Genomic DNA, 27,422 nt, shown 5'->3' with positions numbered 1-27,422 from the left:
AAAGCTTTATCACAAGTTAGCTACAAATATTCTTACGCAGTTTAGTTCTGGAAACATAAGCCTCAGCTTCCATAGGCATTGAAAGCAGATCGACATTCTAAATATTGAACGTTTCACTGTGTACACAATGAACTATGTTAAAGAAAGGAAACATTAGCTTTGCAAAATACTGTTTAGTAATGCATTTCATTAATACGAACAAGAAATATTGTTTTGAATGTGCAACTATTCTATTCAAGCATTATGTGAAATAGGGTGAGAATCAGAAGTTAATCATTACAAACAATATGTTGGTAAATAAAATAATACATTGTATTAAAACCGGAACATTCTGCAGTTATGACAAACAAACTTCTAAGCATGTTACATTAAGGTCAGACTTCTAAATTATATTTGTGCACAGTTTAGCAATATTAGATTCACTTCTAGTTCAACGAAGCCTGCTCTTCTTAGTATTTCTATGGCATATACACATAGCTCTGACTGCCTATTGCTGTTTGTACATTTAATTTATGCGTGTCATTTCAGCTTTGAGTGTTATGTTAATCATTGCACATTTTTAACTGTTAATCTAAAAGATTTGCTTTTTAATTAGTCAACTTTATCAATAGCACACTTCCGCCATAGATCCCAAGTTAAGTGTGGCTGAAAACTTTGTCTATTTTGAATTCGCTGTGGCATATTGCATTTTGGACCCATTTGCAATCAGGCAAACATGAACTACAGAAAAGGTAGGTAGGCTAAGACCCTGGAACATTTACTCCATTGGTCAGAGAGGGACTAGGAACCTCTTAGGGTTTCCCATAGGCTGTTGAACCCTTCATATCTGGACCCTCATCCAACCTTCCTTAGAATGCTGCTGAGCTTGTAAAAGGATATCAGGCTGACTGACCCTGGTGCACTTGGCATCTGTGACCTGTGAGAAGGACCTGAGAAGGTTGAACTCCCCCTTCCACTTAAAATCCAAGGACACAAGGATCTCCAAAGATCATAAGGCTCAGAAGCGGTCCGTGCAGGTAACAGTGGTGGGGCAGTAGAGCCACGTGGGGAGGATTTCGATGGACGATGCAGAGGGAAAGTCAATGATTTATTTAATTTTCCCTCAGCACCGTCCCTCAAAATCCCCCCCACCAGGCCCCACCGCCCCATCACTGTTACCTGCATGAACTAAGGCTGATAAGGCTGATCCCCTGGGTGACTCCAGGGACATTAAAGAGGAGATTCCTATGAAGAATCCCAGTTGAACAGTGGCAACTGAAATGGGACTGCACTTTGTCATGGGCCTCTGCCTAAGCGCCTTCCTCCTATGCCTTGGGGAGCCTTGAAGGGTACACCTGTGGTTGTTTGGGGACAAGAGAAAAGTTTGGAAACTTTTGAAAACGTTGCCTTCAACACTTCAGAGCCTTAGCTGTACCTGCTGGAAAAAGTATCCAACCAGGTGTTCATAGTGTTGGATTGTATTTCAGCTTCGTCCTGTTCAGAGATATTTTCCTTCTTCAAAAGTGTCAAAGTCCCATTCTGCTTTGGGATGTAAATGGAATTTCAAAATTTTTCTTCAAAAAAGTGACAAAGTCTGTTTCTGAAGAGGGCTTTAGAATAGTTTTTTACCTTTTGACAGCCACACTTTTACTGGGATCAGTCCTCCTGGTATCTGACTCAGGCTCGAGAAACAGCCATTAAAACGCAACTAAAACAACGCACTACCATTACAACAAAACTTTTACAACACAGGGTCCATTACAACGCATGCCATTACAACACAGCTGCTATTACAACGCATGCCATTACAACATACGTATGGATAAGTATGTAATTACATTTTAACCCCTACACTATCCAACACTTACACTACTATTACATTTCCAATAATAAAAAAATATATATATACTTACCCATACTTATGTTGTAATGGCATGCGTTGTAATAGCAGCTGCATTGTAAAGACATGCGTTGTAATGGCATGCATTGTAATGGATCCTGCATTGTAAAAGTTTCGTTGTAATGGTATGCGTTGTGAATGTATGCGTTGTAATGTCATACATCCTCAGGCTCCATTGTGGTCAGCCTCAACTTTCACCTCGGTCCTGGCCTACAACAACCACTGCCTTACATTGAGCACTTTAGTTTTCTTGGTACCTTTTCACTCTCTTTAAAAATTCACATGCCAGGTTCTTCCTATTGAATTTTTGTTGGTTTGCCTTTATTTAACTCATAAAATGTTTCTCTTTATTTTAAAATTAGTTGTTGAGTTTTATAGTGTTTTGTGTGGCTTTTCTACTGTTTATCTACTGCCTAAATACTGTACACATTTCTTCTGATTTAAGCCTGTGTGGTTTGTGTCACATTACCAGGGATTGAGCATTGGTTTTATGTTATTTAATTTGCGTGACCTCTAGCCGGTGGTGGCCTTATTCTTATAGGTGGACACTTGGCCACCCCCAAGTAATAGTCCGCTTTCCTACAAGGTCAAGCAGGCAAACTTGTATTGTTACTCTCTTCATAGAAATACATATTCTAGCCTACTGCACGTATTATATGTCACTGAATAAGGAGTAAATAACCCTATCCCCATGGTGCTGGCTTTTCCAAAGACCCATGCAAAAACAACAATTGATTCACCCTAGTACATAGATCTGGGCCTAAATCCATCGTTTTTTTGCACCCCACACCACTCCACTTCAGACATGGCCATATGCAAATCAGCCTTGACCCAGTGCCTCATGGGAACAGTCCAGCCCGAACTGCCAAGCCATGTCTTTCCTGGACCGGAATCAAGCATCCTAGTACCGGTTTCTGCCTATCAGCCGTCTTCAGCCAGGATAGCTTGATTCCAGTGGTGTGGAGAGCATGGGACTCACGTCTGAGCATACCCATCCCACTCGGGGTGACAGATGCAAAAACAACAATTGATGGACAGAATACAGAACAAAGTCATACATTCACCCCAGTACAGAGATCTGGGCCTAAATCCATCGTTTTTTTGCACTCCACACCACCCCAGTTCAGACATGGCCATATGCAAATCAGCCTTGACCCTGTGCCTCATGGGAACAGTCCAGCCCGAACTGCCAAGCCATGTCTTTCCTGGACCGGAATCAGTCATCCTAGGACCGGTTTCTGGCTATCAGCCGTCTTCAGCCAGGATAGCTTGATTCCAGTGGTGTGGAGAGCATGGGACTCACATCTGAGCATACCCATCCCACTCCGGGTGACAAATGCAAAAACAACAATTGATGGACAGAATGCAGAACAATGTCATACATTCACCCCAGTACAGAGATCTTGGCCTAAATCCATCGTTTATGTGCACTCCACACCACCCCAGTTCAGACATGGCCATATGCAAATCAGCCTTGATCCTGTGCCTCATGGGAACAGTCCAGCCCGAACTGCCAAGCCATGTCTTTCCTGGACCGGAATCAAGCATCCTAGGATCGGTTTCTGGCTATCAGCCGTCCTCAGCCAGGATAGCTTGACTCCAGTGGTGTGGAGATCATGGGACTCACGTCTGAGCATACCCATCCCACTCGTAGTGACAAATGCAAAAACAACAATTGATGGACAGAATGCAGAACAATGTCATACATTCACCCCAGTACAGAGATCTTGGCCTAAATCCATCGTTTTTGTGCACTCCACACCACCCCAGTTCAGACATGGCCATATGCAAATCAGCCTTGATCCTGTGACTCATGGGAACAGTCCAGCCCGAACTGCCAAGCCGTGTCTTTCCTGGACCGGAATCAAGCATCCTAGGACCGGTTTCTGGCTATCAGCCGTCTTCAGCCAGGATAGCTTGACTCCAGTGGTGTGGAGAGCATGGGACTCACGTCTGAGCATACCCATCAACGCAAGTTGAGGACACATCTCCAACTCTCTTGCATTCACCAGAACTCTTCCCACATAGATCACTATATAAGAAACAAACTACCAAGTAAGCAAAATAAAAAAGCAACTTATTTGACCAGATGGAAAGCACTTGCAAAGTGTAGGAGAGCACTGTACTAATGCCAATGTAGTACCGTCAGTCCACAGAATAACTGATTGAATCCTACTAGCTCAGCACAGTAACATATATGCTTGTGGGTTCTTCCTCCACTACTCCTAGTTGGAAGACAAAGACCTACTACTGTGGTGTCTGTGGTATTCTTTGGGTTCCCAGCCAATGCTTCTTGGTGGATCCCAAATGCCTACTACTGTGGTATCTGGCTTTCCATGGGTTCTGTTTCTGCTGCACGTGGGTGGACTCCATAGACCCACTACTGTGGTATTTTACAAAGGTCCACCTTTACTACCCCTCGTTGATCACTACAGACCTACTGCTGTGGCATCTGTGATATTCCTTGGGTTCCACTTCCACTGCTTCCGGGTCAATCCGTAGATCCACTACTGTGGCATCTATGGTTTTCCTTGGATTCCAATTTCACTACTGTTGAGTCACCCCATAAACCCACTACTGTGATGCCTGTGGTATGCCTTGAGTTTCATCTTCACTGCCCCCCAAGTGGACATCATATACCTAGTTACTATGATATTATTTGGGTTCCACCCATTGGGTGGACCATATATGGCCACTACTGTGGTGTCTGTAGAATGCCTTGGGTTCAGCCTCCACTGCCTTCATTGATCGAATAGTCTCAGATACTTAAGGTGATGGAATAGAAAAGTGCCAGAGCAATACTTACCAAACAGAAAGACGTCTAAGGAAACAGTAAAAAATCCATGTAATGTAAAGTCTGTCAAAGAAAAATGGAAAACGAAAGGAGGGATAAGTAGGAAAAGAGGCTCTTTTCCTCCTTAACCCTCCTTTCGTTTCGCTCTGACACTTTTCTATCCCATGCAAAACTGTTTACTGTTCATCACAACCTAAGTTTATAATCACTTTAGACCACAATGTATCATTATTCTGTTACCTCCATGGCCTTAATTCTGATCCTCTTTTAACCATATCAAACATGCTTTCTTATACACTCTCCAACACCAGTGGTTTCTCCCATGTACACATTTCTCTCCTAACCTTGTTGACTACACACTCTTTTGATGAAATCAGTCTCTTACAGTTCAATTATGTATCGAAATTTTATATGTATACATTTTCAATATCAGTGCTTAATATTGTCACATTGTTGCAATTGACTGTGCCTCTAATTATATGTTTACTAACTCAGTAGCCTGTTTCTTTCCTCCCCCAAAGCTTCACTCCCTTTTCCCCGTCCATTAACTTTGTTCTCTCTGACCACTTTCCCTCCGCTATTGTATATAAAACTCAGCCTTTACCTTTGTGTTCTCAACCCCTACCTCAATTGCACCTGACTTCCCGTTTTCCTACTTGGACCACTCCTTTGTTTTGCCTTCCTTCCAACACAATGGGAAATGTCTACTTTTCCTCCCTCCTTACTTCATCCTTATCTTATCCTACATTTTCTTCGCCATACATTCACATTATTCTATTTACTTTGGGGTTCCTGCTGATCTTGGACTACATGCGACTATATGTTTGTCACTTATGTACCGGTTTACTCTGTATTGCTATTGTCATTTTTATTTATGTTCATATTTTTTCAAACAGCCCTTGGCCTGCTGGCCTTTTGGGCAAAACACGTGCCGGCTGTTCTTGTTTTCACTTGCACTTACGATACCTAATAAAACACTGAATACTATATCTAAAACGTAATATCGGATTTACTATATGTAAATCACAATATCGGATTTGGGGATTTCCTTGCCCAAGGACTCTAAATATTTACTTTTGGCATAAAGCTATCACAGTTCCAAAGTATTTACTTCACAATTGGTGGTCCTTGGGTGAAACCACCTGATAGGTACGTGCTACATCAAGAACTGGTTCCTGTCTCCTTGTGTGTGAACCACAGCAGCACCCACAGCCAAAATTATCTAAAAGTCCTCTCTTCGCTAGCCCAAGGAGCAGCAAGTGCAGTACAGCGGTTGGTGCAGCCTCTCTTGCCCAGTCCGGAGGTCAGCAGAGCAGTCCTTCTTTAGTCCTCTCTCCCGTCCAGATGTGATTTAGGGTTCTGGGTTCCAGGGCGGCTATATTTACCTCCAGAAACTGCCCTTTAGGAGGAAGTGGTCCCTAGCCAATTGGCTACCAGGTTCCCTCCTGCCTTGTGATGACTTCCAGCTATGTGTGGCATATTAGCTATCCCAGAGTGCACTATTCTACCCACTCCCAAGATGTCTGAACAGTTTTCTTGGTGTGGGAACCTTGGCAGCCCACCCTAGAGGTGTGGCTACCTGTGGACTACATGACCACGGAAAAACGGTTTGGCAACTGGTTTACCCTCTCTGTTACTGCTGCCAGCCCGTCTACCTGAACAAAAGAACATGCAGTCCCTCTCGAGCGTGGTTGCCATTTGCGCATCAAAGGCGGCTTCTCCTTTCAAGCTCACCTATTGGGCAACACCCTATGTGGCTTCCTGTGAGGGGGAGGTATAACCTCCCTCTGTGGCACACGTCTATTAGTCCTATATATGGGAGTTGTTTACAAATCTCCCCAGGAGGGCAGAAGGTTGTCTCAAGGTCAGCATCTGTGATTGACCACCAAATCTACTGGGCATAAGAGTGGCAAATTTCTAAAAAATAGCTTTTTCTTAAAAGTGACACTAAATCCGACTTGGACATCAAGTCAAGTTTGATGCCACGATTAATGTGATAACAAGAGGTACCAACTTTAGTAATCCCATTCAGAAGCTAGTAGGGCTGAGCTGTCAGCCTGTAACTCTGCATTTTCCAATGGCGCTACTAGCCTTTCCACAGTAAAAATTAAAATGTGGGTCTGTTACTGTTAGGGCACATGAAAGTAAATGTCCTACTTAATAATATACACACTGCATTAGAGCTCGATAGGCCTTTCTTAAGGGTGACTTATATACATTATACGGGGAGGTTTGTGGTTTTCCATAAGTTTAAATGGCAAAGTCGAACTTGCAGTTTTAACACTTCCCTTCTAGTCTAAAGTGGCAGGCTGGGGGCCATGATGTGCTTTGTTTCACCTGCGGTTACACAATCAGTGCTGCAGCCCTAGCTGAACACTTTTTCTTACAGGTCCATGGTATATCTGGTACCACATACTAAGGATGTATAAGTAAGTTAACTCAAGCCAATTGGGGTAGCCAGTTCAACATACATTTTGTAAAGGGTTAGAACACTAGCTCTGATATCTGGTTAGCTAGCCTAACTTCACTCCCAGGGTCGAAAAACCAGTAGCATCCGTCTACTGTAAACTTTTTGGGCGATCATGCAAAAAGAGGCATTTCCTTACACCAGGGAACTCAGACCTTCCAATTCCTGTGTTGACAGAAAATGGCATACATGATGTAACATGTAAGCCACTGTTACAGAACTACCAATGCAGTTGAGCAGGTTCAACACAATTGGTGGGTTCTTTCTTCACTGTCAATGGGCGGGACCTGTGCTTTGAGTTGCCCCACAGTTGTTGACACAAGCCTTGGTCTCTACCTCTTTCTAAAATGTTTTAGCGTAGTCAAGATAAAAGATATCTATAAAGCATGAATAGTTTTGGCGGCCTGTTCTGATCACTATCTTTGTGATCTATGTACTATGTTGCTAATAGGTCAGACTCAATTATATCCAGATAAATGTTGTTATTATTTATCGATTCCATCTTTATACAATGTTAATACCAGATTGTACCATATCTGTAGAACTGATAACTTCATTGCGTACCTTTACAAAGTGAAACTCTGAGACATAGCAAATATCTACACCAGGAGAAACACAACTCATTCATACAAAGTAGGAAATCAAAATGATCAATGAAATCTTAACTCAGGATCAATCCCCTTGGCTGACTCTTCAAAAGACAAATTAGCCAAGACAGGAACCAGCTCATACATGACAAATTACTCTCTCAATCTAACCAAAACTGAACCAGAACCATCACATGAAACAACTTAAACGCAGTTAATGATAGATATTTATCACAACTCCAACACTGAATCAAACAAAACTGATCTTATATTTCACTCTCCTGATATAGAGAACTGGCTATAGACGTTCAAGAAAACCTTTACAATTTACCACTCACTTTCTCAGGGTATACAAAGGAACTGAACTATTGGGACACTCAGTGACTGTCACCTCACAGTCTCAATATGTAATTAGACAATTATGACTCAAGGTGGATATACAAGCCTTCACAATCTATTCTTGCCCATAAATAATAGTGACCTACTCCCTAAATAAACCTCTTCCTTGTCATATTCTTTCACACCAGAAATAAATATAAGAACTCCAAATAATCCTGACGCAATCCAACCTTTCAGCCATCACAGACTGCAACATATGCTATACTCACTGTGCAAAATACTAATCCTTGTAATTTCCTTGGCACACAATTTGACACCCCCTCCATTCAGATCTGCACACAGTTCTTCGCTCCCTCCAACCAGATTCCTGGCCTGGAACAAAAAGAAATCTATAATTCAAGCACATGATGTGGAAGATCATCTTAATTACATACATGAGAAGGATGGGTTCTTGTACTCTCACACAAATCCTTCCCAATTAGCCATTATACACGATCCTGACAAAGAAGCACCTAAAAATATTACTAAAGTAGAAAGTAACCCTTCCTCATCTCTCCGTCTATCCCTCCAAAAGGATACAAGGTGGGAGAGCTCAGAAATACAATATACAAAGCAAGTCCACCCAGGCTCATAATTATTGGCCTAAAACTGCCAAACCTTAAATGCTATTATACCCATAAAGTATTTTACCCCAATTCATCACAACCACTTAACACACTTCAGAAACAATAACTGAGTTACATCAATAACAACATACAACACCCAATTATAACAACTCTCCAAACACTACATAATGATATTTCAACAATGGAGATACTCCTTCTTAAACTAAAAAAATCACAAGACAAAGTTTTTATAGGTCTGATGGAACTATTTCCTGCAACACAAGAACCATTAAATCACATAGCTGAAGACAACCTTATCCATAAACCTCCCAATATAATATGCTCACCACTAACAGCCAAAATCATCCACTCCACTAATTCTTGACACCAATGACAACAAAGACCTTTCATTACACAAAATATGTATAACAAACTAATTCAAATTACTACCAGCATATTATATCCCTACTATCGCTAGATGGAGAAAAAATAAACCAACTAGTAAGTCTCATAATCTATATAACCTTATAAAAATCAACACACTGCCCACCACAAATACAATAAAATGTCTATGCAAAGCATGCATGCTGCACAACTGCAGGCCAGCACCAGCTCATAATATTGAAACTATGGACACCCTCAAAGCCCTAAATATTGATACCCTGTCCCTCACTGCGAGCTGGCTAACAATAAACTCCAAACCGTTCATTGATCTTGTGCTCTTTCAAGGTTATTCTTTCCTGAAAATGGAGAGAGAAAATAAGACAGAAGGAGGAGTAGCTCTTATTCACAGAGACTTTGTGAATACAATGTGATCTACTGTGAGAAAATGCTTCTTTTGACTGGCCACTCACATTTTATACTGAATTCTATTTGTGTTTTAGATTATGCACACAGAGACACTGCTGCCCAGTGCCTAGTGTATGTGATCTGACCCCTAAAGCATGTAAACATTGGCTGCTCCCTGCTTGTCATTTTTTTAATGGTTTTATTTATTTTTTGCCAAACAAAAGAAACCACAACAAAGTAGGTTACAGTCGTGTTTTTTGATGCAGTTCCAGATAGTATGATAAAACTCTCCCCTCTGATAGCCACATCTCTGACAAATAGGTTATCTGGCTCGGCCCATTTGGTGAAGTCTGGCCCTGTTTTACTAGACTCCATGAAATATTTTATATAGGATGAGGCGAAGGCAGGATTTCATTGCCACCTCCCTATGGTGCATCAGGGCTGCTTCCCAATCTACGTTTTCGAGTGTACCTAAGTTCCCTTCCCAGGTCTCCCTCAACTTGCCCAACCTGTCTGGTGCATTGTTATTCAAGGTCCGATAAGTGAGTGATACCGCTTTGGTAAGCACGTGCTCTTGTTACTGGCGCCCCTCCATCGGTGCATATTCTGGCAGTGATGAGGAGAGTAAGGTCTCTGGCTGCCATGTATGTCTAAGTTGAGCGTACTTGAAGAACTGAGAGGTATGCAACGCAGTCTGTCTGTAGTGAGTGGAAGCTTTTGAGTGTAGCCATGGTAATGATGTTACCTATGGTAGAGATACCTAGGGCATCCCACCCTCGAAGCCCCCCAGTTTTTGGATTTCTTTTAGTCAGGGACAGTGCGAAAGAGGTGTCTGCTTGGTACGTTTACGATCCCATCCCATTGCCTTCGTTGCTCTCTCCCACACCACTATTGTGGCCTGTGTAGCCAGCAGAAGTCATCCCTTACCCCGTCCCCCACAGAGATAATGCATGCAAGAATGTCCCGCCATGGTTTCCCTCTCTAGTGTGTTTGTCGGGTGGTTTCTGTGGCATGTATCCAATCATTCACTGGGGTTAGCTGTTCCGCCCAGTAGTAGGCCTCAATGTCCGGCAATGAGACCCCCCATTATATTGATTGAGTTGCAACGTACTCAATGTAATCCTCGGTTGTTTCCCAAGCCATAGGAGGGAGCGTAATTCTGCCTCAATAATAGCTCAGAAAGTTAGTCACCAAAGGGGGAACTACGACTCTGCATGTCTTCTGCAAATTGTGTAAGTACATATTGAATGTTTCTCTGGTAGCAAAGGTTCTTATCGGTAGTGAGATAAATTCCCAAGTATGTGAACCCACTATGAGCTATCTGAAGGGCTCCAGAGAGGGTAGGCCAAGTGGACAGGGCACCCGGACTGTATATTACTGACTTGTGCTAGTTAATGGTGTACCCCGAGTGAACCTATAGGCGGCCATGGTAGAAAAACAAGGTGGGAATCGTAGTGTCCGGGTGCGTAATATATAGCAGGATATCGTCCGCATATAGCAAGATGTTTTCTTCCAATGTGTCTACCGGTTTAATGTGGAACCCCTGGTTCTCTGGGCATTGTCTAATTGCTCAAGCCAGTGTCTCAATCGTGAGTTCAAAGAGCAATGGGGAGAGAGGACTTCCCTGACATGTGCCTCTTCTGATAGGGAAGTCTCCGGATGACTGACCATTGACCCCTAATCTACGCCCGTGGATCTTTATACAGGAGCCCCACCCAGTTCTGGAAATTGGGACCTATACCAAATTCAATCAAGGTGGCCTTGAGGAAGGGCCAGTGGACCGCATCAAATGCTTTTTCTACGTCCAATGACAGGAGAAAATGCGAGGTTTCGCGGTCCTTAACCGCCATTAACCAGTTATGGGTCCGGTCTAAATTCAGTCGAGTCTCCCGGCCTGGTAAAAAACCTAACTGATCCTGATATACTAAAGTACTGATTACTTGGTGAAGTCTTGTGGCAAGGATAGTAGCCAATATTTTTACCTCAATATTGAGAAGGGATATTGGGCGATATGATGCTCATTTCGTAGAGGGCTTCCCCTGTTTATCAAAAGGGATGATTGTGGCCATGCGTAGATCCAGAGGGAGGATTCCCTCCTGAGACACATCCTGGAAGAGATTCAGGAGGTGGGGCTAAAGAGATCTGATTTGCATAGGTATCAAGGACCCCCTGAAAAATGATTCTAGTAATTCCTAGGTCAGGAAAAATACAGCATGTGAAAAATAACAACCTAGGCAATTAAATCTAACTTGTCATATATAATAACGGAGAGGAAAGAAACTAATCATAATACAAATTCTACTGGCCAGCGGGACCTGGGGTCTTCCGGGTACGTATTTGAATTATAGCCAGTTTAGTTTCATCCACAGTGATATCTGAGTCTAGCCCCTCCTTATCAGCCTCCTCTAATATTGGAGTATGAATCTCTGTTAAGCATTCTGTAATGGCCGAGGGCGTACTCAGGGTCCGAGCATCATGGAAGTTTTGATAATAAGACGCAAAAGTCGGCACTATCTGCTTATCTTGCGTCTGTGTGATCCCCTGAAATCTATAATACTCGTCACCCATCGGGCCTCTACTTCCCTACGACTAAGCCATGCCAGGAGCCTACCCGATTTGTCCCCTACGTCCTACAGCCTATGCAAGGTTGTCTGGGCCTATGCCTTAGCCACCTGAGTAGACAGGGCCCTATAGTGAAGGTGCATGTCTGTTAGCTGTTGCAGGGCCTGGGGTCTCTCTTTGTGAATTTCCTTCTTTCTAGGGTAAGAATCTGTGCCTCCAGTGTGGTTAGAACTTCGTTTTCCCTCCTCCTTTCCCATGCTACCCGATTTTGAGCCCTATCTCTTAGGACCGTTTTATACGCTTTCCACATCACCACCCCTGACTGCACCGAACCCGCATTTTCAGAAGAGAAAACTTTTGTATAAGTTCGGATGCACTGAAGCACCTTATTATTCTGTAGGTCCCATGCTGACAATCTCCAGCCCGCCTCACCCACTCGTACATATAGGGGTAAATGGTCGGACAAGCCCCTGGCCATGTATTCCGCCTTGTATATGTCTTGTATTGCACCACTCGGGAGGAACACATAGTCCAATCTCGAGTAGACCCTATGGGCACCAGAATAATATGAGTATTGTCGTTCCCCCAAAGGCAGGTGTCGCCATACATCTACCAGACCTAGTGTATCAGCAAGACGCACCAGTTGTGTAGCAGGGGACGATTGGACATGTTCCCCTGAACGGTCTATGGGGATATGCATCACGTTGTTAAAGTCACCCCCAATAATGTGTGTTGAGCCCAGTGTCTCCAATATTATGTCAGTCACTTTATTTAGCATCCTGGTTTGCAGTTTCAGCTAGGCATAGACCGAGAGAATGGTAACATTCCTCCTGCCCCATGACCTGTCACTCCCACAAAGGTGCCTTGGAGATCTATCCAAGTACGCTTCACACTGAAGGGAGGTGACTTCTTAATCAGGATGGCGACTCCTCTAGAACTGGAGGTGTACCCCGCATGCACCAGGATGGTGTATGCCCCTCGTGCTATGAACCCACACTTAGTGCCTCTAACCTGTCCACTTCCTTTGGTAACGTACAGCATTGTCCCCTGCAGACGTTCTCTCCGATTACCCCGGGATCTCAGCGTCCTCTGAAATCCAAAGAGTTTAGGGTATTTCCTCGCCGATGACTGACAGGTTTGCGGCGGAGCTTTCATCTATCTCAGGACAGGACGTTCTTCGATCCATTGCCAAGGTTCCTCTGGTTTTTGGAAGAAGTGGGTCTTTCCTATAAATAGTGCCCTCAATTTTGCGGGGAATGTATTGAATTTTATGTTCCCTAAGTTTCTCCTTCATGGAATCATAGGAGCACCTTTGTTTTTTAACCTCCCTGCTGTAGTCAGGGAAGATCATTATACGTGCCTTTTCATGACTAATGTGCCCACGTTTCCTGGCCTCTCTGATGATCACGCCCCTATCTAGGAAGTTCAGGAAGCTGGCTATGATGGGGCGTGGCTGCGCATTGGGGGAGGCCGCGCCATCAGCGTCCTGTGAGCCCTTTCTATGATGAAACATGTGGAGAATTTATCCGCCGGGAAGGTGCACTGGAGCCATGAGTAAAGGAAGTTCGATGTATTTGTTCCTTCAATGCCTTCTCTAAATCCAACAAAGTGCAGGTTGTTACGCCTCGCCCTATTTTCTGCATCATCCAAGTACCACTGGAGGTCTTTGTTCGAGGCCTGAAGGTCTGCCATTCCCTTGTGGAGATCCTGGAGCGAATCCTCTGCCTCAACTAGCTGGGTTTCCGATTCCGTTTCTCTGGCTGCTAGGTTGCGTAGATCCTGTCACAGGAGCGTCACCTCCGTGCCCACTTCTCCTATTTTCCCCTCCAGTGCCATCCTGGAGGATTGGATCGCCTGGAGAAAAGTATCTGTGTTGGTATGACTAGTCAGTCGATCCTCCGGGGGAGAGTGATTACTTTGGTGTAGCGGTTCATTTTCCCGTGGTGAGGCGGCTTCCGGTGTATTTCCTTGCCCATAGTCGGGAGCGCAGTGATGAGCCACAGGAAGAGCAGGGGACAGGCCTGGTTTGACCACCTATGTGGTAAGGGAGGTCTCCTCTCACTCCAGCAGTGGGCAACCTTCAATCACGGCCCCGGGCAACAAGGCTTCACGCCATTCGTACGCCGTCCAGCGCCAGTCCAGGAGAGGCAACAGAAGCGCCACCGGCACGTCCAGGGTTTCAGGGCCCCCAACCGGCGGCGAGGGAAGGGGGACGGTCCAACCTGACACAGAAGGCCCACTATGATGGGAAAAATCCCCCCCATCCTTCGACTCAGCCGCTACAGCGGGATTAAAAGGTTCAGGGCAATCAAAAACGCCCAGGCCCAGCGTGGCTCTCCGCACCGTCCGCCTCCAACAAAAGGGCAGCATGGAGGCTTTGTCCCCCCAGGACGCTGCAGCCACAACCAGACAGTTCCAGTCCTCAACCGCGTCACCAATGCAGGGGTGGTCATCCACAGGCACACACGGTCTCCAAGGCCTCACAGGGCCACTCCGGTGCAATATCTTAGCCTCAGTCCATCGCACCGTGGTCCGTCTAGTAGCAAAGGGGTAGGGCGTAACTCGCCAGAGGATCGACCTGGTCCAAGCCCAGCACCGTCCCGGGGGTGGGGGGGGGAGGGCACAGGCACGGGAGAACCTGCTGCAGCAGCTGGAGCGCCCGGGCCCCCAAAGAGGTCAATCACTTAGGGCCGGCCAGCAGACCTCCTTCGTCCTCCACAGCGGATTCCGATCAGGTCCCCCAAGTGGTGCGCCCCCGGGCCGCCGGCTCACCTGTGTCTCCGGAGTGGGGTGCCGTCAGCCCACGCAACCGTCTTCGGGCCACACAACAGCGAGGGCATCCTACTCACAGAGCCAGTGGCAGGGAGCCCCTCACCCCAAGGCTGCACCGCAGTCCCCAGGGTCTGTTGAGCCACCTTAGCTCCGAGCAGGTGCCATTTTGGTGAAGCATCTGCGGAGCCTTTAACTCCACTCATTGGATGGAAAGATAAATGTCACATGTGGACCATAGCACTTATTTTGCAATTCTCAAGTGTGACAAGGAAACATGACTTTAGGCCTACAACTGTAACTTGACTGCCGCAGTTTACACCTGCATCCTGACTTTTCAAAATATGCTTTTTGAGAAAAGCATTCCATTTAAATATTAATAAATAGGCTGCATTGTTTTTTTTTTATGTGACATGTAGAAATGTAATGTTATCATGCCCAAGCAGTGTCAAGCCCCCAAACAACTAGTTTCACTGTGGAATGCCCTGGCTGTCAGATTATGAAACTAGAATATAGATTAAAATATTTATTCTGCTATCTCTAGTTTGGGACCAGCTAGAAAAATAATAAGACTACTATTTGTAATATGTATTAAAAGCCCTAATCCAATGGGGAACTTGGAACTTCAATAAATATTTAGGAAACATATATTTTAAAACATTATCTTTGCCCTCTCTAAAGCTCCTTAAGGCTAAACTGTATTAACGCTCCATCAGCTGTCAATCAAGTGCTTGACCTTAATGAAGTGTGAAATTCCTCCCCGGAGCGACACAAAAGCCCACTTTAATTGACCAGGTGACCTGAATTGGGAGGGATAACTCCTCTCTGCAGGACCTTCAAGTTGAGGGCTATTGACCCTCCTGTTGGCACACCAGTGTCAAACCCTACCAAACAAGTCTGCCTGAGGCACATGTAAACCTTATGCACCCAGAAAGGGCTCATACAGGACCAGAACACAATTCTTGTATATTTCCTGTTGGGTTGCTGAATGACCCTGCTTTTGTATTACCATATTTATGTCTCTGGTTTTGTTGTAGGTCCAGGTACTGCTTCAAACTATATTTTAGTGTTAGAAGTGGGAGTATACTGGTGATTTCCAAAGTGCACTCCCATAAACACCCCCTGCACTTGGAGCCAAATTTTTGTGTATCTGAAGACTTCGGCTGTCTTGGCATTGCTCTGGCACATATCATTTTGGGCCTGTTTGCCATTGGGCAAACAGGAACTATTGAAAAACTGAGTAGTATCTGCCCTGGGAACTTTTGTTCCATTGGATAAGGAAGAGCAAGGAGTCACCCCACCCACTAACTGGTGCCAGGCATAAATATGGCACCCCAAGACACCTTCTTTAGAACACTTTCTGGTTCTGTAGAAAAAAACTGAAGAACTGCACTTGCTGTTTGAGACCTGTGTGGAATCCTGAAAGACTGGACCTGTTCCCACTTTTACCCAGGACAAAGAAGTGAGCTCCAGTGGTCAGTTGGCTGACTTCCTGTGTGGCAACAGGGACACAACAAGGTGCAAGAGGTATTTTTCCTGAGGAGTCAAGCTGACCAGCGGCAAATATATCTATTTTTGTGTTATGGTTTGATACCATGCCAAGGTTGGCAGGGATATTTATTACATTTATGACTAGGGTAAATTAACAAAAAATATTTTATTTTAATTTTAAATATATATGTTTTACTTGTTTGTGTTGTGTTATTATATCATGTTGATAATATGATTATTACTGAAGTATTATGTATGTTAAGAGCTTAAAATGTTTTTCTTTTATTTCGTTCGTTTGTCATTAGATGTTTCAAAATTTTAAAGAATATGTCTTTAAAATAAATATATATTAAATCTTTAGGACACACTCCAATGGCTGCCACTATAATGCATTGTTAATTACTCACAAAAACATTTGGGAAAAAAAATTGAAAAGTATAATTTGGGGGAGTATGTTATAAAGAGTGCTTTACTATTTAGAAGAAGAAATAAAGAATTAATCTGTCTATTTCTTAATGTGATGAAACCCATAACACTGTTTTCATTATACTCTGCATTCTTTTTTTTTAAATCATCGTCACTTAAAATTACATGTTCTGTCATCTATTTTTTCAGTTGTACAACAAAATGTATTCATTTTAAAATTCAAACATTATAATATGGTATCCAATCTAACAAAAATAGTATTATCTTTACATTTTGCTCTCAATTTCTATGTGGTTTAACTTCGTGGTAATTTGTGAATGTAGGTTTTGTTAATAGGGTATCTCTTTTTTTTAAAAAGTCGCTAAAATAGTCATTCGATGTTTCTTCAGTTGGCTAGCCTATTTCAGTGGATAATCCTAAAATTTACTTTAATACATTTCAAACACATTTTTGTGGTTGCAACCCAGTTTGTGACTAGTCTATTGTTCGCAAATCTTTCCTACATCTACATCTGGCCCTATACTGTCTAACCAATGTTGCAGACTCAGTTATTGATGAAATAGCATCCATGGTTCTCAAATGAAAGAAATTTTAAAATCCGCTCCATGGTTCTCTAATGAGCCAAATATGGACAAAATAAATGTGAGAAAATTGGCACGGATCTTAAGATAACGCAATTCTCTTCAAATTTAGATGCCTTGCGATCAGCAAAAAAGACATATAAGAAAGGCGAAAATTGGCTGTTACCAATAAATACTCAAAGCAGGAAAGAATAGACCAAAAGACTCTTTGATAAGGTTAATACAAATCTTAAAACCTCCCTAACCTACTATCCAGGAGACCTACAAAAACAACTCTGAACAATTTGCCAATTTGTGTGTTAAAAGATAACAAGGGACAGAAACAGCATTCCAGTTTCTAATGACCCTATATCAAACTAAGGCCTTCAAGGAAAATTCACAACTTACTGGAATTTATTTCAACCAATCTCAAATGAAACCTAGAACTATCCACAAAACATTTGGACCATCATCTCTGATATCCACCCTATCCCAGCATCACCAATCAAAACCATAAATAAACACAACTTATCTTTAAGGACGAAAATCATAAATTGCTCTAGAAGAGAGAACTTTCTAAAAGTGTCTAAAAATAAATCAAGTAAATCCCTATTAGAAAATCCTCCATTCGGATGCCAACTCTCTTCAAACTAGATATTGAACATCCAAATGAAAAAATCAGAGATTCAAGATTGAATATATATCCATTTGCTCATAATACTCAAATATACCGGAAAGTTAGTTATTATTAGTATTAATATATTTTATATAGTGCAAAGTGTTATCTAAAAATGCATCCTGCCGCTTAGCTATTAGAAACTAGTTCAGACATGAGCAAATAACTAAAGGTTGTAAAGCCAAGTTCTCAAGGCTTTCATGAAAGCATAGAAGTTGCGGATGGAGTGGAGCAAGCACCTTGGCATGCTGTTCCAAAAACTGGTCACTTTCACACAGAACACTCTGCCACCAACCTGCTCTTTATTAAATTTGGCAACCTTCAGAAAGTTGGCGTTAACTGAGAGTCGAGATCTAGGCGGAATGTAATGTTGTCATTTTCGTTGATGCGGAAAAGATCCAATATGATGAAAGATTCTGTGCACTATGCACAGTAATTTAAACTGGATTTGCTTAGCTGCAGAGAGCTGATGAAGGGAATCCAGAGTCACTGAGGTAGGAGAGTGACGTGGCACGGAAAGAGAGAGTTTTTCTGCTGCTGCCTGTTTGCAGTGCAGGCGCTGAACAACATAACCGGGAGTATTTAAAAATAGAGCATTACCATATTCAATCTGCTAATATTAATCCTTTGCTCCACAAGTGGGTGGAAGCAAGTTGGTTACAGAGGTAACATTTTGTGAATTGTCCTTATTAGATCAAAGGAAATTGAGTGGAGTCTATTAACATGACTAGAAAGAGATAAATCATTATCCATATTCGGACAATCAGTGCAGTAATAGGAGTTGAATTGTGCTCAGGCGGCCTAAAGACCCTTGCCGAAGGGCACAAAAGCAGCCATAGGAGAATGAGAAGTGCAATCCAGTTTTAACATTAATTGTGTACCATCAGCATAGTTCGCAAAATGTATGCCATGAGATCTAATAAATGTATATACACATTAAATAGAGTGGGGCTTAAGTAGGTGCCCTGAGGAACTATCTGCTCTACTGCTCTAAAGGAGGAGAAAAAAAGGAGTAGGTGGATTGCTTGCGTTCTTCCTTCCAGAAAAGAAATTAGCCACTGCAGAGCTCTTCCCTTAACCCCTATCTCAGGCAGCCTAGCAATCAAGATGGCAGGACTGACGGTGTCAAATGTAGTGGACAGGTCTAGTAGTCTAAGACCACCTGATGACCCTTATCTTGTGCCATACGCAGATCATCCAGTGCTGTGACCAAGGTGCCTTCCGTTCCATAAAGAGGACGGAACCCAAACTGGGCCTCGTTCAGTAAGGTATGCTACTCAAACAATCCAGAGAGTCTTCAATTCACAAATTCTCCAAAATTCTGCAAAGGAACGGCAAAAAAGAAATCGTCTATAGCAGGGGTCTTCAAAGTGTGGGGCGCGACCCCCAGGGGGGCCGAGGAGTGATGGAAAGGGGGTCACACATTACCGCTCACACTTCTGCCCAGGCCCATAGGACTACAAGCGATTCAGCCCACCTCCTCCACCAAAGTGTGTCTCAGCTCGAGCTGCTGCGGGCTCCGCCGGCTGTGTCTGCATTCTTATCTCCAGCACGGCATGTCAGAGTTGTTCACAGGTCATTAAAGATCCTTTGCATGTCGTATTCCAGGGCTGGCATCAGGCGGAGGGTTTGCTTTTAAAAATATGCTTCTCTGTACAGATTCATCCACTCCCAAGGATAGCATTGGGTTTGCGCGAGTCTGTGAAGGAAATGAACTCAACTCTAGCAGTCTGTGTCAACTCTTGTATAATGAGTTATGTGTATGGGGCAGCTGCGAGCACTGCAGAGAGCTGAAATGTGTCAACCTCTCATGAGTTCTCTGAGGGGGTAGGGGGTCAGCTGCAAGCCAGGGGCGTAAGGCAAAATGGTGCTCCCCTCCCCCCCATCTTCCATATTTTACAGATATTCCTTGGCCTTGGGCTCAATGGGGGCCTCGTGAAGGGTTGGGCCCCCCTGTACCACAGGGGCCTGTGTTACCCCCCTGCTGCAAGCACTGCACATTTAGCTGAACTCTCAACTTCCCATGAATACTCTTGGAGGTGTTTGGGCATGAGAAGCGCTTCTGCAAGCACTGCACACCGAGCTGAACTGTGACAACCTCTATCATGAGTTTTGTTGGGGGTCTGCTGTAAACAATGCAGAGCCAGCTGAACTTCTTCAGTTCCTGTCTTGAGTTCTTTGTGGCAGGGGATTGGGGGCTTGCTGTATGGTTCACACTGTGAGCTGAGTGGTCTCAACCTATGACTATCTGGGCAGTGGTTATGTGCAACCACTTGACAGCAAGCTGAACTGTGTCAAACTCTAGCAAGAGTTCTGTGGTGAGTCTGCTTCAGGCAACGCATAGCACAGTAATAACTTCATTTGGGTTCCGTGCTCAGAGCAGCCCTGGTGTTCGACCTAAAGACTGGAAGCCCCCTCACATTGTGTGCTCGCCCCACTGCTGTTTCCCTCTACAGTAGGTGTTTATCTAAAAAAAGATACATTTTACAAGACAACATCCTGGGGCCCATGAGCATCTATCACCGCCATTGCTCTGGCTTCCCACCTCTGATTCCGAATGCCCTCCCGTCTTATCATTTTCCACCAGAGTGACAACTACAAGATGCCCTTCACTTTAAGCATGCACAGGAAACCTTACTCACCCACACTAATGGTGAAGGTAGGGGACTAAGAATGAGGCTCAGCATGCCTGCCTCATTATTAACACAGCTGTCAGTATACAGTGAATGCTAAACCCTTTAAGCACAGATTTCTTACATACTTGATACAGCTTTCCTGTTCATTCCACCCCAATAACCTCAAGAATCATTGCACAACCTTTGGCCCGAGTTTACCCATCACCACATATCAGGTTAGCATAAGGAGGGTTCAGTAGTTAGCCTATAATGCACTTACTGTATGATTTTAATGTTTGGCAATATATATGGAGGGATCAAGCCAAATATCTAAATATGGTTTTCATTTGTACTGTGGCAGACATGCTAATAAATTCTCTTTGTGTGATGGCGGTCATAGGCGTATATAGTTCCTATATGGAACCTACGCAATGTGGATGGTCACCTACATCAATAAGGAGCTGTAGAAAAAGTCGTTGCTGTGAATCGATTGTAAGGGCCTGATCAGTACAGGAGTTGGGAGGATGTCTTCTGGCATCAAGGGATCTTCACCTGGCGGAACAGCTGAACTTGGCCTCTACACAGCTGGGAAGGCATGGGGGGTTTAGGTACTGGACGCAATGAACTACTTCCCTTCCCAGTGCTTCTATGAGAAGTGGCAGATGGAGGCTCTTAAAGTACTTGACCAATAGGAGGCTGCATACTCTCTTCAGGGACTAATAAAAGAAGAAAATCACACTGTACATCATTGGTTGCCACATTTTACCGCTGGATGGCAACACAACACTGACATGAAGAGAAAAACTCATGCTGTGAGATGTAACTATATTTCAGGCTACTTAAAGCGACCTGTGTCTTGTACATGGTTGAGTTCTTCTGATTAAATTATTTGATGAGTGTTTTTGCACTTTGGTGTGACAGAACGTTTACAATTCAGGGGCCAAGCAGTTGTATTCCATAGATCCTCAAAACATTCATCATATACAGGTGTACTGGCAATAGGTCTCACCTTTAATTAAGTTAAAGCCATTTGCTTTGCTATACAATACCATTAGAAAAGCAAATAGCGTTAACTTAATTAAAGCCATTGCGAGACCTATTGCATTTTCAATGCTTTTTTTCTAGTTCTAGTACCCCCTGAGCCCCAACTCTGCCTATTCCTTACATTTATATTTAACGTTTACTGCAGTACTGTGAGAATGCATTTCATGAAAATAAATATAAAGTAGGGTTGCCAAAAGAGAAATACCACCCATTTGATGTTTAAAGAGCCTGCAAAGGCCTACTCTTGACACTAAATCGGATTGTAAATAAAATCATATGCATTCATTCCTAATGTGACTTTTCTGTCTTTGTCCCCTAAAATTATCAGTCATGGATCATTGAGGCAGCCCTAGAACACAATTAAAAGTGCCTTCTATTTATATTTGCTGTTTGCAGTATGCACAGATGAGTGCTGAAATATACAGCTTTAGGTGAATGTTTATTTTTGTTCCGTCTGGGCCATCAAAATAATGAGCAGGCAACCCTAACCCTAGGACTGGAAGTGTGTTGCAGGATCAGCACATTATTTATTTCCTCCACCCTCGGTCTCAGATTAATGCCATCATAGCAATAGTTTAACTTATATCTGAAACCCTAAGCCCAGTCAATAACATACTGAGTTACTTCATGTGTCTGGGAATACACCCCGGATTCAGACTACTTGCCCTTCACTTTCACATTCACCCTGCACTCACAATGCACTCAAACTTATCACCATGCACTCACACCATTCACCTGCTCACCCTACACTCACAGCGATCAATCTGCACTCACAGTGCACTTATGCTGTTCACCCTGTACCTCACCCTGCAGTCACACAAGCACATTACTCACCCTGCACTCATGTGACAATTCACCCACCTGTCCCCCTCACTGCTCAATCTGCAATCTCACTCAAACAAGCCCATCATTAACCATGCATTCATTCTTTCCACTCTGCACTTACATCCGCACTCAAATTCATATGGTCACCTCACTCACTCCTCTTTCCCTACTCTTGCACTGTTGCATCTGTCACTGTGCACTCACATGGGCACTCTTGTCATCCACAGAGTGCAGAGGGTTAATGTGCCTGCTACAAAGAATATGTACCATGCAGATCACAGAAATGAGTGTGAGTAAACTATGAGTAGCGCTATAAAAAATGAAATGTTTGTCAGAAAGGTGCTATAGAGAGATGAAATGGATTGTTGGTGAGTGGTAGTGTGGGAATTTATGGAGAAGGAGAAAACTGGAAGGGGGCACCAAAAAAGACTGTTGCACCATGTGTGACCAGTGCTAGGGCCATCCCTGCCTGGGAGTGTTGGCCACCCACGAAGTTTGGGTTTCGTGGCTCCCCTGCTTCTGCCTATTACTATTATTATTTACATTTGTAGTGCGCTGCTGTTACCAAAATGTGTCCTGGGGCTAATAGCCATCTGCTGCCTGAAGGCAAATGAGAAACACACAGAAGGGGAAGGAGAATCAACCAAATGGAGTGACCTCCAGCGCATAGAGCCAGGTTTTGTGCAAAAAATGTCAAAATAATTAAGCAAGTCTATCTCAAAATAACGCAGCATCACATAACATCATTTAAATGTTATTCCCACACAAGTTAGTCAAGCCTGTCGTGTAATTTGGTCCTCACCTGCCTCATAATTCCAGTAACCCTGCCTACAGGTTTAGAAATGTTTGTCAGGAGGGGGTCCTCACGACTGAAAATTTTGACAGGGGGGTCTCGGCTCCCAAAAGTTTGAAGACCTCTGGTCTATAGTTACTAAGCACTAACAGATCTACAGCAGACTTTTTCAAAAGAAGGAGCACTTGTGCCTTTTTCCTCTAAAACGGCACAGTGGTTGTCTCTAGAGACTAATTGCATAAGGCTGACATAAAATCGGAAACAAATATTCCATATCCTAGGGGGAAGTAACTCCTGTGGCGGCACAGATATAATAGATGTGTCAATATTGAGAAACTCACTTATGGATAGCTGACCAAAGTCATCTAACAAAACTGATGTAGAACATGCATTTAGAGAATCAGATCCAATATCCCGTGTTAGATCAGACATATGTAATTGGGAAGTGAAAGTTGTAACAATATTTTTGATCTTAGTCTCATAATATACTGTCAAATCCTCACAGAGTGATTGAGTAGGAGTAACCTAATACAACACACAAGAAGGGTTCGTCAAAGTGTGGGTGATGAAAGAAATTACCAAATCATTACCATACCATGATTCTGAGAAAAGGTCTCAAACTAACTCAACCATGGCTATCCAAACACTTTCCAAAATTCAACCTGGATAAGATGTAAATCCTTCTTCTATCCCTTAACAACAACAATACTGTTGTCCACAATTTGATTCTGGACTCAAGCCTATTAGGAATAAAAACCAACAATTTTTAAAGGCAAATTACTGCGTGTTATTTTAGATAACTGTCACTCACTACAAGGACACCTAACTAACACCACCAAATGTGTTCATTGGCAATTGTGCACCATTTGCATCCTTAAATTAATCCAGAGCGGTGAACTCTGCTCCGCTCGTGGAGTTTTCCGCACTCCGCATTACGTGCAGCTTGCAGAGTTCCGAAAAACTCTGCTCTGAGTAGCGGAGCTTTTTTCGTCGCTTGCACTAGTCAACAGCAAGTTGGCGAGCGCAAGCGAGGGAAATCAACCTCCCAGAGCGATTTCTCAACACGAGTAGTAGTATTTCTCAATGCGAGTGGCTGTGTATGCTCTCGACCACTCGCGTTGAGAAACCGTCCGTTCGCATTGAGAATGCTAGTGCTGGAGTAGAAAATCTACTCGAGCAGCAGAAAGGAAGCAGCGCCCGCTTGCACTGTGCATGGTGCCGTTCACAATAATTTCACATCACGGACAAAACACCTGTCGCTGAAAATGACCGCAAGCAGCATTTTTTCTAACTCACTCCGCTGCTTGCAGAGCTCAACGTAGCGCGGCGGAGTTTTTAGTGCACTTTGCGGAGTTCTACGTATCAGAACTCTGCCCAGGCTTAACTTCAATACCTAGGGCTAGATTTACTAAGCCCTTGCATTGCTCTCGTGTCACAAGAACGACACCATGACTTAAGTGAGATTTACTAATCCATGCAACGCCACCTTCTCTGGCTCTGATTGGCTTAGTAAATCCAGAGCAACGCAAGGTTGCGTAAATTGCTGAGTTGCGTTACACTGCCTTAGGAAAGCATTCCATTGGTGGAGCATGATTGTTCACGTGCATCCACTCATGGATGATTGTACATTCCCAGATTTTCAAACACTTGTAAACCTTGGAATGCATCGAAATGGTGTGACATCCCAACAGCGGAGTAACAAGGAAAATTGTTAATGGATCGTGATCAGATACTAGGGCCCATGATTTATGAAAAATTCACGCAACACAGCAAGACAACTTGCTGCTCTGTGCTGCGCTGCCCTGCATGACAGGGAGGAAGCAGGAATGTGCTATATCTACTAAGATACGGCACAAACTGCTGCCATGCGTCAACGCAGGCACCCTTCCCCATGGTGCAAGGAAGCCTGCGTTACAGGCAGGATTGTTTTTGTGCAGAAAAGGAAATAACTTGGAGAAATAATTATATCAGTGCACCTCCTGCAATCTCCAGACTGGACTATGGACCAGCTTTACTCCGCAGATTACCAACATCCAGTCAGACTCCCATCAAAACCGTTCTAAACTCAGGTGTAAGACTTGTCACAAAGAGAACAGAACACATTGTACCTGTCTTGCGCTCTCTAAACTGGCTACCAGCAGAAAAGAACCGCATACTCAGGACAGCTTGCTTGAAATATTATACTGGGCACTGTGACTCCACGTCATACTTATCACCGAAACCTACGTTCTAGGGATGAACAGAACCTTAAAGTCTTAAATTCAACAAGAATAAAACAAGGCAGCACTGAGAATCCGGATTAAACTTCGCATGGAGCTAAAGATGCCCTCCCTCACCCCTTCATACTTCGCATTTAAGAGAGGTATGAAAACACTCAACGGTTTTCCAACTGACTCCGCGGTCACGTTTGCCATCATTCTATGAACTAAACGCAAAGAAGTCTGACTCTTACACTATACCTACCATCCGTGTAATTTTTTAAGGGACTCTTATGTACACGCAAGCCATGTAATCCTGTAACATCGAATCATACCTAGATGTGAGTGATTCTGTCAACTGTAAGGCGTCCCGGGGTCACCCGGATGTGGTCCACGCTGTATAAAACTTCAAATGAAGAAATGTCAGATAGCAGTTCGAGGCATAGCCCATTACAAGGCACATCCAGGTACATTTAGGAGGGGCTGGTAGCACTCGTGCTCTGTGTGATCCCTCGCCCTGTTGAAGGGACTACGAATGTTTAAGCCGATTAATGATTATTAATAATTGTTAAAACAAATACAAAGAGGGTTTTAATGATGAATAGAATGGAAATGATGATATTCTATTAATACATTAAAAAGTTGTCGCGTTCTCTAATTATACGATTCGGAAATTAACCGTTTTGTAAAGTTTATGTTGTGATAGCTATTTTGTATATCAATTAAAACAATAAAATCTTACATTGTTCACTTCTAGATTTTATGCAGAGTCAATATTGGTGGGCAGTTGTTTTGACATGCTTCTGTGTGCTTTAGACAGGTAAGTGAAGTTAAGCAACGAGACACGAGTTGCTTAGCTCACGGTCGCACGGCTTGTCAAGTGTGCAAGCCAGGATTAGAACTATTCAGACACGCAAAATGGTCACTAAATCACATGCCTATGTTGTCCAGGAAGCGCGTGTGGCGTCCCCTTGACCTACAGCCCACCCACTCATTAGATGGGCGCCGCCCCTTCTCCTCACCTGTACGAAGTTAGCACCACCTTGTTGACCAGCACGATGAGGAAGGAACAGAGTCCGTAGGACAGGGCAGAGAGGCACTGCGCCAGGCGGGTGTGCGCCGGAGGGGCCTCAGCTTCGGCGAACATGTTCCTCGCCCTCCGCGCTCTTCTGGGGTCGCTCAGCTGACGGCTGTTCGCCTTACCTGTCCCACCTCATGCCCGGCACTGGCCACGGCGGCTGTCCCGGGCACGGCATCTCGTGAGACACCTATTGGGCAATGCCCCGAGGGTGGAGGCGGATCTGGGCTGGGTCTGCCAGGACCTGGGCGGAGGCTTGCGGCTTCTCGTGCTGTGGGCCCGGGTCGGGCGCACCCGGCACGAGCATGCAAGCGCATTCACCTCAGAGACACGTCTAGTGGAGCCGCGGTAGTTAGTCTGAACTTGGAGGCAGGCCAGGACACATAGAAAATTGGCACCTGAACCTCGTCGTTTGTCAGGAACTTCGACCCGCTAAATGTAGTGATTATTTTACCACTAAATAGTTGAACTTTGGCTGGTAGAATGGTTTGCACCAGAGGGCCTCCTGGCTAATCTAAGTAAATCACTAGACACATTTGTCTCACTCGTTGGGAGTCTCACATTTTGGAGACATACCTGCTCATGGATAGTCTCGGGTCTTATTGTCTTCAACAGCTAACATTCCCCATTTTCTGGTAATACATTAACTTTTGGTCTCAAAAACGTGAAACCAAGCAATGCTGACTTTTGGACCTAGGGATCTGCCAGATCAGAAAAACCAGTTTGAACTTCTAGAGAGGAAATTGAATACAATTTAGGGATCCTTATGAGAGACCCAAATTTTACTCTTTGAGTCCCTTAAGACATCACTGTAATGGGATTCAATCTCCAATAGTTCCCACAAGTTGCGCTATAGTACCTTCATTTTTCCTTGGCACGCTTTGTCCAGGGACATTTTCGCTAAAACTAAGGTTAAAAGATGTTG

At 43.8% G+C, this 27,422-nt stretch overlaps 1 protein-coding gene across 1 annotated transcript in view; it reads right to left on the bottom strand.

The window, feature by feature from the left end:
- Positions 1–26,727, bottom strand: part of SLC35D2 (solute carrier family 35 member D2) — a 374,942-nt gene extending 348,215 nt beyond the window's left edge. The window contains exon 1 of the mRNA XM_086961173.1: positions 26,442–26,727. Coding sequence (XP_086817299.1) covers positions 26,442–26,566 — 125 coding nt within the window. The 5' untranslated portion in view covers positions 26,567–26,727. The remainder of the gene's footprint in view (positions 1–26,441) is intronic.
- Between the last annotated feature and the right edge of the window lie 695 nt (positions 26,728–27,422).

Source organism: Lissotriton vulgaris, chromosome 3_1 (genome assembly GCF_964263255.1).
Source record: "Lissotriton vulgaris chromosome 3_1, aLisVul1.2, whole genome shotgun sequence".
Lineage (NCBI taxonomy): Eukaryota > Metazoa > Chordata > Amphibia > Caudata > Salamandridae > Lissotriton > Lissotriton vulgaris.
Note: the sequence above shows the minus strand (reverse complement) of the source record. Positions and strands in the feature narration are given on the sequence as shown.